This window comes from Corythoichthys intestinalis, chromosome 16, assembly GCF_030265065.1.
Source record: "Corythoichthys intestinalis isolate RoL2023-P3 chromosome 16, ASM3026506v1, whole genome shotgun sequence".
Classification (NCBI taxonomy): domain Eukaryota; kingdom Metazoa; phylum Chordata; class Actinopteri; order Syngnathiformes; family Syngnathidae; genus Corythoichthys; species Corythoichthys intestinalis.
Window position 1 is genome coordinate 14,996,491 of NC_080410.1, and position 10,411 is coordinate 15,006,901.

Sequence of the window (10,411 nt, forward strand, 5' to 3'; positions counted from 1 at the left end):
ATGTTATATATGTTAAGATTGGCTTACTTAAAGGCATTTTTGTGCAACTTATGTATTTACTCGTTAAGTAATTGTAGCCAAAAACTTACCTATACACATTGTCATACAATCTGTCATTGTTTAGATATTGGAGTTTACTACTTATTCACATTTGATGTGGAAAAAGTAGCAATAAATTCTATTTTTGCACAGTAACATTTGCTCTTGTGTATACTTTAAAATTTTACATATATCTTTTAATAGAATTATTGGCTTGACATTATCGGTTGTCGGCTGGAAGGAGGAGGAAATTATCGGTTGAAAAATGTATGCTCATCCATCACTACCCAAACTACACTAAATTGTTGTGTGTATAAGAAGTACAGCCTATTGTATTGCCAGGCAAAAATGTGTGTCAACCTCTAATGTACAGTACATCCTTCTGTGTGTTATACTGCCCCCAGGTGGCTTAAGTAAGCAATAGCACAATGGCCCTGACATTCAGTATTGAACTCATTTGATTTGTATATACTGTATTCATTCATCACCTGAACCGCTTACATTTTTTAAAATAAAGAACCATATTATAGTGTTATTTTCCCTCATAGCAAATACTATAAAGCTTTTCGGGGTTTTTTTTTTTTTGGGGGGGGGGGGGGGGGGGGTAGGTTAAAAAAGTTACCATTAATTTCTCTTACTTTCGGCCGGAGAAATATCACACTGGTGGCAGGATTTTATTAGGGTTGGGAATCTCTGGCATGAAGCTGATTTGATATGTATCTAGATACACAGGTTACGATTCGATTAAAAAAACGATACATTTTTATGGCCGAGCGATTCGATACGACTCGATACAGTTTAAGAACGCTACGGTTCGATACAGAGTGAAAACGATACGATAGTAAACATTTGCTGTGTGTGTTCGTACAGTATTTTAAACATATAAAAAAAAAAAGACCACATTTCTAATAGCAAAATTAAACAACAAATTTCATACCAATGTTATGTTTTATTTTTTTATGAAAAAAACAATAAGGCATACTATATGATCGTCATTTGTTGGATGGGATTGATAATAAAACTCCAGTGACAGACAACAATAAAGTGCAGTAATTCAATTACTGTATTTCCTGGTGTTTTGAACACAAGAGGTAAGTAATTTAAGTGCAAACTTTCAACCTAAACATCTTACAAACAAAAAATATTCAGCTCTAGAAAAAAAGAATTGAACCTGCAATGTTATTATAAATAAATAATAAATTATGCTTTACCACTGGTATAATTGGGGGAATAAAAATATGGCATTTTAGGCAGACAGGTCAATAATCATTACTATAACTTTATACAGAGCAAAGTCTTTCACTTATGCCTGTGTTTCCACATTTTTTACTCCTCATCACTGTCCATATCTTTTTTGAAGGGCAGATTTTTTTCTTGAGGAAGATCAACTAATCCACATGTTCATGTTTAAGTAGACTGCGTTTCGTGGGGGGGAAAAAATCTCCAGAGGGTGGTGCTGCCCTTTCCACCATTGTAGTGTTTTTTTTTTTTCAGGGTTAAAAACTCTCTCGAAAACGATCTCTGTACCGCTCCACACTTCACACTAGCCCTGTCCCGTGTGAACAGATCTGGCTGCCTTCCTCACTTCAAAGTCCGACTTTTGTTTTCCTGGGTGCGTTGAAAATTAATCGCTGGACGTCGCTGGCGTCGGTGCTCAAACTCTCCATTGTTTTAGCTTGTTGCTTCGTTGCTACTACTAGTTTCGTTTTGGGCTGTGAAGAAAATGCTACGGAGCGTGCGTTACAGTGGTTTTGTTAGCTCTCACGTTGTCATGACGCCCGTGACGATCGGGTAATGACGGCGACTAGTAGCGGTTCTGCCGAAATGCATGGAAAGTTGAGGCAACCACGACCGTGAGTTGTGCTTGTCCATATTATATGATGCGTGCGGTCTCAATCTAAGTGCGCTGTGTGGTGAATGACACAAGCGCAGCATGTGAAGTAAAAGCTAAATTATTATCTCATTAAGCAATGCATTGAGCGAGGCATTAGAAGCCGATTCTTGTGCTCACGATAGCAGACTTCTATCTCTAATATCGGTTCATTGAATATTTAATGGCTAATTACTGTCGAATGGTAACTTAACTATCGATACAGCTGTATCTCTCACCTGTAAAACTGGATATCCGGTCGTATCGGTTTATCGTTCTCAAGCTTAGATTTTATGCCCTCCTCGTCCTCCAGAAAAGTACAGTCAAAGTACTTTCCTAGTCATCTTTCAAAGTCTTCACATTCTAAAAGTTAAATGAAATAATGATCAGAACTAAATGTTTGGAGGACAAAATTAATTTTCTAATACACAACTATCACATTTTATCTGTTCTCATGGTCTAAGGTGCTCCACACGGCTGAGGCCTTCCAGAAGATCCTGCGGGAGGAAGAGAAGAGGAGAAGGAAGGAGGAGAAGAGGAAAGAAATTCGAAAAGGCCCTCGTATATCTCGCTCTCGAAGCGAGCTATAGCAGCATACCTCAACGAGGCTTGGTGGAAATACAGATGGAAATGAAGGGAAGTACAGAATGGACTCTGATGACCGAGTAGGGAACAAAAGCCCTTTGTCATAAAAAAAATAAAATAAAGATGTGCATCTTGCAACATCAAATGAAACATCAATATGATGTTAAAAACAAAATGTGTGCATTATTAGAGAAGAGGGTTGACTTAGGGTTGGAATTGCTCCACCCTGACTGACAGTCATTTATTATTAGAAGAGAGTAAGAAGTAAGACAAGTCTCTGAAAAGTACACGTCTTATCATTTATTGTTAAATTGTGAAGGTTTGAATATGAGCTGTTTTGGAATTAGGTTCGTCTACGTCAGGGTCGTCAAACTGTCGGGTTTTGTGTGGCCCGTGAAATCATACAGTGCCTTGCAAAAGTATTCGGCCCCCTTGAACCTTGCAACCTTTCGCCACATTTCAGGCTTCAAACATAAAGATATAAAAATTTTTGTCAAGAATCAACAACAAGTGGGACACAATCGTGAAGTGGAACAAAATTTATTGGATAATTTAAACTTTTTTAACAAATAAAAAACTGAAAAGTGGGGCGTGCAATATTATTCAGCCCCCTTGCGTTAATACTTTGTAGCGCCACCTTTTGCTCCAATTACAGCTGCAAGTCGCTTGGGGTATGTTTCTATCAGTTTTGCACATCGAGAGACTGACATTCTTGCCCATTCTTCCTTGCAAAACAGCTAGAGCTCAGTGAGGTTGGATGGAGAGTGTTTGTGAACAGCAGTCTTCAGCTCTTTCCACAGATTCTCGATTGGATTCAGGTCTGGACTTTGACTTGGCCATTCTAACACCTGGATACGTTTATTTTTGAACCATTCCATTGTAGATTTGGCTTTAAGTTTTGGATCATTGTCCTGTTGGAAGATAAATCTCCGTCCCAGTCTCAGGTCTTGTGCAGATACCAACAGGTTTTCTTCCAGAATGTTCCTGTATTTGGCTGCATCCATCTTCCCGTCAATTTTAACCATCTGCCCTGTCCCTGCTGAAGAAAAGCAGGCCCAAACCATGATGCTGCCACCACGTTTGACAGTGGGGATGGTGTGTTCAGGGTGATGAGCTGTGTTGCTTTTACGCCAAACATATCGTTTTGCATTGTGGCCAAAAAGTTCAATTTTGGTTTCACCTGACCAGAGCATCTTCTTCACAATGTTTGGTGTGTCTCCCAGGTGGCTTGTGGCAAACTTTAAACGAGACTTTTTATGGATATCTTTGAGAAATGGCTTTCTTCTTGCCACTCTTCCATAAAGGCCAAATTTGTGCAGTGTACGATTGATTGTTGTCCTATGGACAGACTCTCCCACCTCAGCTGTAGATCTCTGCAGTTCATCCAGAGTGATCATGGGCCTCTTGGCTGCATCTCTGATCAGTTTTCTCCTTGTTTGAGAAGAAAGTTTGGAAGGACGGCCGGGTCTTGGTAGATTTGCAGTGGTCTGATGCTCCTTCCATTTCAATATGATGGCTTGCACAGTGCTCCTTGAGATGTTTAAAGCTTGGGAAATCTTTTTGTATCCAAATCCGGCTTTAAACTTCTCCACAACAGTATCTCGGACCTGCCTGGTGTGTTCCTTGGTTTTCATAATGCTCTCTGCACTTTAAACAGAACCCTGAGACTATCACAGAGCAGGTGCATTTATACGGAGACTTGATTACACACAGGCGGATTCTATTTATCATCATCGGTCATTTAGGACAACATTGGATCATTCAGAGATCCTCACTGAACTTCTGGAGTGAGTTTGCTGCACTGAAAGTAAAGGGGCTGAATAATATTGCACGCCCCACTTTTCAGTTTTTTATTTGTTAAAAAAGTTTAAATTATCCAATAAATGTTGTTCCACTTCACGATTGTGTCCCACTTGTTGTTGATTCTTGACAAAAAAATTAAATTTCATATCTTTTGTTTGAAGCCTGAAATGTGGCGAAAGGTTGCAAGATTCAAGGGGGCCGAATACTTTTGCAAGGCACTGTTTGTATCAACTTCATGTTTTTTGCTAAAGTAAAATTTATGTAAAATTTCCCTAGTACAGATATCAGCTCATATTTACTATATCCCCCGTCCACACACACAATAAAATAAAATACAGGGAATATTTACTGTTTATTCCTTCTTCTTTTTTTATTTTTTTATTATATCAATTAAAAAAAAAAATTTCCCCTTATTCTATTTTTTTTTTAATCGAAAAAAGATAAAGATCAATTTAAAATATATATACTGTGTGTGTGTGTGTGTGTGTGTGTGTGTGTGTATATACTATACTGTTCGCCTTTTTGTTTTTTTAATAGGGAATTTTTCCCAAAAAAAAAGTCTCTAAAAAGGATTTGGACATTTTTGAGATCAACAATTTCTCTTAATGTTGACTTAATGGATGACGATTCATTTGATAATCGCTCAGTTGATTAATTGAGGCAGCCTTAGATCACTTACTATTTACAGGGCTACATGTCCAATCCATTCCGACTGGGAAATGTTCATTCACTCTCTCAGTCCAAAATAAATTGGACGTCTAGAGCCGTCAACGGCAGCCAATTGAGTTATATTTATTTATTTATATTTACATCGGCTATATTTACATGGGGTGGCCAACATTAAGGCCCTCTGAAGGAAACCTTAACTACAATATGGCCTGCGACAAAAATGAGTTTGACACCCCTGGTCGATGTAATTTATGTCAAACTTTTCCAACAGACTGTGTTGTTTTGTCTAGATTCACTCAAATAAGGGATTGGTGATTGTACTTTTACTCTTCTGTTTACATTAGTCACATGTTTTACTGGAAATGCTTGGCCAAGCCTTGTCTCTTCTGTCTAATGTTGTCCTGGTCGTGCTGTTTGTAAAGTATTTTTTTTATAAGTTTGGATGCCACATAATTCTGACTGTTAAAATGCGCACATGAGCCACAATGTCATTTTGCACCTTCGAAGAAAGTCCAGTAGTCTCCAAATAAGAACAAGTTTGCCTTTGGCAAGATTACAGTTTTTCAAACTCTTATATAGCCTTATTTGGTAACATTAGAATTTTTTTTTTTTTTTTTTTTTTTTTTTTTTTGAGATACAGAGCAGATTTGAATCACTATCTTTGTTGCAGTGCCAATTAAACAGCTCTTGTAATGGATTTGGATCTCGTTCGAATGTGCAGATGTAGTATTTCCCATGTTGTGCCCGATATCCAATGCAAGCATATTGTTGCTGCAGAAAGGACAAGCCATTTTGCTATGAAATGTAATTAAAAAAGTGACATACATGTGAAGACAAATTGTACGTACGTGTCAACCCCTGCCTTGTTGGCGTTCCTTGTGCAGGAAATACTCTTGTACAAGGAATTGAAGGAGGGAGAGGAGAACGACAGCACAGATGACATACCTGGCGGTAAAACTGACATTTGTCGACCTATCAAGACCTGGGTAAAGTCTTTCAAGAAAAAACAGTTTTAATGGAATTACAGGTCAAATACATTGGTTCTTGCCAATATTAATAATATTAGTATACAGTGGTACCTCTACATACGAAGTTAATCCGTTCCAGGACCTTGTTTGTAAGTCGAAATGGTCGTATGTCGAGCAGGATTTTCCCATAGGAATACATTATAATTCCATTAATTCGTTCCACAGCCAAAAACCTGCACTAAATCCTTAAAAAAGCTGGTGCTATTACAAATGGCAATTACACGTAGCAAAACAAATAAATTATAAATCAAAATTGGAATAATATAATAAAAAGAATAATAATAATTCCTGTAATAGTGTAACGAATCGGGTTCTAATAAGGCGGACGTTTTTTTGTGTACCTGAACGCACTGCGGGGCTGACGTGCCTGGACCGGTGAGCTTGAGTTTCACTTTCACTTTGAATGTTCTCTTGAGAGCACCGTCAATTGCGGCAGACAGCAGGCGTTTTGTGTTGAATAAGTTGTGAAAGAAATGATGAAAACGTGGCGAAGCTGGCGATTTCTTTGGAGATGTTACCACAATAAGAATTGTCAGCTTAATTTATAAAGACTGGCGAACGATGGTCGGAGGAGGACCGTGGAGATGTATTGTTGAGCCATTTCACGGATGCCCACCCCACGCTCATATTTTTCTGTCATTTGCATCTTCATTTAGAAGGTAAGCATCAACTTTTTCCTTGTTTCACCACCTGTACCAACCTTTTCTGAAACCTGTGTTGATTTGTCACACAAGAAAATCCGCCGTGCATTCGTCTGCGGTGCTGCCATTGTCGTCGTATTTCGAGCATGTCGTCGGATGTAGAAACAAATGGCGAGTCAAATTTTACGTCGGATGTCGAAAAGTTCGTGTGTCGAAGCGATCGTATGTAGAGGTACCACTGTACTTTATATATGCGTAAGATTTTGGCTGGGTGGAGACCACTTAATGCTGCTTGGCATCAGGTAATACAAATTATATTGCAGTTGGGGGGAAAACGGGGGGGGGGGGGGAGTTCTGAAAACTGTCAGTGGAATTAGCTTTTCCTGTATGGAGGAAATCAAATAACCCTATAGACCCTACCCACCGACGTCACAAAATCACGTGATCGTGTATTGTTCCGCACCCTTGTCCGTCATTTTGTGTCTGTATTATCAATGGTCTCAATTGATCGAGCAATTTATAATGCATTTCATGGAAGACCCGGTGCTTTCGGATGCCGTGAACTCACTTGATGCGTTGCATAAAAGGCGTTATGTGGAAAAGCTTCAGTTTATCCATTCGCCAGATCCATATTTGATGCCTAAATCGATGTTTTTCGACCCGCCGTCTTCGCCGTATTTGTCTGACATCTGCTAGCTACCCTGATATGTACAACTATGTTGTCCACACAAAATCAGCCTATTCTCACGAAAGTTTGAAAAACTTTAAGAGCTTGGAGGCTTATAAATACTTCGTTGCTGGTTGGGTGAAACAGGTCCTCGTCCACGAAAATTCGGCAGGAATCTATCTTGTGCTTGGAAAGGTGAGTTACGAAATTTTCAATTCAAAATCTTTTGTTCTTGCTAACATCCACTGTCAAGTCTAATGTATTTCATGTCATTTGTCAATGGAGCTAGGGCTTTTAATGTTTATATGGTTTAGCTATAGCACTCTCACTACATACATACGTGTATGTTGTCGGCGATTAGCCTGGCAATGATCTTAATTGTGGTTGTCAGCCCAAAACCCTCTAAATATATATTAAATGCATCTTACCAGATATAAAATGACTACTACATAACCTGTGGTAATCGTTTGGAGCCCAGTTTTCTCGTCGAATTGCAGCAGCCCATCTCGCTCTCTCCTCTCCGGGTCTCCCGGAATCCGGTAGAACTTCAACTCTCTCCGTCTATCTTCTCTGTTATTGCAACCGACCGCCACACACGCCTTCACCATTTTGATTATTAATGTTAACGAGCAGAGCAGAAAAACACGCCGTAAATAGGAGGAATGTACGTAGCCGTAACAGGTAAACACGATGTGTTGACGGACAATTGGGCGGCACCAGTCAGGAGGCCGGAGTTGTGACGTCACGTGGGTAGGGTCTATAAACCCCACTCACCAACGTCACACAATGACGTGTCGCTGAATCCGGCCGCCATATTGTCCGTCACTGTTTATCTGTATTCTCAATGGTTTCAATTTGTCGTGCAATTTATAGTGCAATTCATGGAAGCCCCGGTGCTTTCAGACGCTGTAAACTCATTGGATGCGTTGCATAAAAGGTGTTATGTGGAAAAGCTTCAGTCTATCCATTCGGCAGATCCATATTTGATGCCTAAATCGATATTTTTCAACCCGCTGTCTTCGCGGTCTCTGCCTGACATCTGCTACCCTGACATCTACAACTATCTTGTCCACAGAAACTCAGCCTATTCTCACGAAACTTTGGAAAAGCTTTAAGAGCAGCACTCTAAGCAACATTACCCCGTGTGACCCTTTACTTCCAATTTTCTAAAATGGCGACAATCAATGAAAAAAAAGTTGACTGCGATGGCCGACACTTCAAGGATAGGTGGATATTGGACTATTTCTTCAATAAAATATGCAACAACTCTGTCTGCCTCATTTGCAAAGAGACAGTCGCTGTTTTCAAAGAGTTCGATGTGACGCGATATTACCAAACAAGACACGCTGACATTTACAACATTACAGGGAAGATACGCAGCGAGAAATTATAGCAACTTGAAGCTAGTTTAATTTCACAGCAGCAGTATTTCGCAAGAGCCCGAGTGTCGAAAGAGAACGCCACAAAGGCGAGATTGTTGAAATTATGAATTAAAAAAAAATAATAAAGCAAATGTGACACACAGAAGGGGTTGCTAAAATTTGTTTAAATATATTGTTCTACGTAAATAAGCCAAGGTACACCCCCACATTTTTTACCACACCAAATCTGGCCCCCTTTGCAAAAAGTTTGGACACCCCTGTTTAACTGATGATCCGGAGATGAGGCCAGCTTCTTTCACTTGGTACCAGCTAAATATTATTCAAAAAATAATGATGGCGGAAGAAATAAACATCTTGAATTTGAAACTGTATGTTGTTGGAGATTAGCCTCGCAATGATCTTAATTGTGGTTGTCAGCCCCAAACCCTCTAAATATATATTAAATGCATCTTACCAGATATAAAATGACCACTACATAATCTGTGGTGATCGTTTGGTGCCCAGTTTTCTCGTCGAATTGCAGCAGTCCATCTCGCTCTCCTCTCCGGGTCTCTCGGAATATGGTAAAACTTCAAGTCACTCCGTCTATCTTCTCTGTTACTGCAACCAACCGCCACACATGCCTTCACCATTTTGATTATTAATGTTAACGAGCAGAAAAACACGCCATAATAGGAGGAATTTACGTAGCGGTAATGCGTAAACACGACGAGCTGACGGACAATATGGCGCGGAGGCGTGGTTGTGACGTCATGTGAGTGGGGTCTATAGGGGACAGTGGTCACCATAGTGGACAGCCACCGGTAGTCAAAAGCTGACACAGGCCATGAGACTTATTTTTGGGGTCTTAAACTTTTTTCTTTCTACAATTAAAATGCCTGTGACAGCATAAAAAAAATCTTAAATAGCATTATTATGTGAATTAGAATCATATTTTGAGACGATTCGACTATGTGCTACAATTTGGCAAAGCGCAGATAACGAGCGCGCTAGCGTCCCCAGCTGGGGGATGATGTCGGCAGGGTCACGATTTCATCTGATTTAGAATTCATCCCCTTGGGGGGATTATTCAGAACGAAGAAAATGCGACCAAGATAGAAGAAAAATGTCATTGTTTCTGTTGAGGTGGTTGCAGCTCAACGTTGCATTCGTAGAAAAAATTGACGGAGAATAAGTTGTCTTTCAGCCAAAACTCGGCGTTTAATTTCCATCGACATGCGGATACATCCTCTCTCATTGCTGTCTTCACAGGCAATCCCACAAATCAAAGTAATCAAAGTCAAACAAAAAGAAGTAATAAAAGTAGCACTTTAGACAATTAAGTCCCATCCTGCCATCTTGTGGCGAAAAGATAATATGTCACTAATAACAAGCAATAGGAACATTTCAACATCAACTGAGGACACATTTATGAATAAAAAATATTTCTCCCAACATTTCTCTCAAGTTTCAATCTCCAATATTTTTACAGGATATTCTTTTTATCTAAGTATTTCCCCAATTACTACATAAATAATAGTTTTGTACTAAATAAAATATGAAATATTAAAAATGCATTTATTCAGTACGACATGGGAAAATTACTTCATAATGGTCCACAACTGTCGACTTCTTGCACCCCCTGAATGATATTTTATGCCACCGGAGTTAGTTCAGCTTTTGTCATTTCCCTGCCCTGGCTTTGGAGAGCGTAAACAAACCAGGAGGCATGACAGCTAGCCGACACG

General features: G+C 39.5%; 1 protein-coding gene across 3 annotated transcripts in view; it reads left to right on the forward strand.

The window, feature by feature from the left end:
• LOC130904485 (coiled-coil domain-containing protein 134-like) overlaps positions 1 to 2,972 on the forward strand; it is a 33,432-nt gene extending 30,460 nt beyond the window's left edge. For all 3 annotated transcript variants that reach the window (XM_057817267.1, XM_057817268.1, XM_057817269.1), the window contains one exon: positions 2,374 to 2,972. In XM_057817267.1, coding sequence (XP_057673250.1) covers positions 2,374 to 2,499 — 126 coding nt within the window. In that variant the 3' untranslated portion in view covers positions 2,500 to 2,972. The remainder of the gene's footprint in view (positions 1 to 2,373) is intronic.
• Positions 2,973 to 10,411: the final 7,439 nt, after the last annotated feature.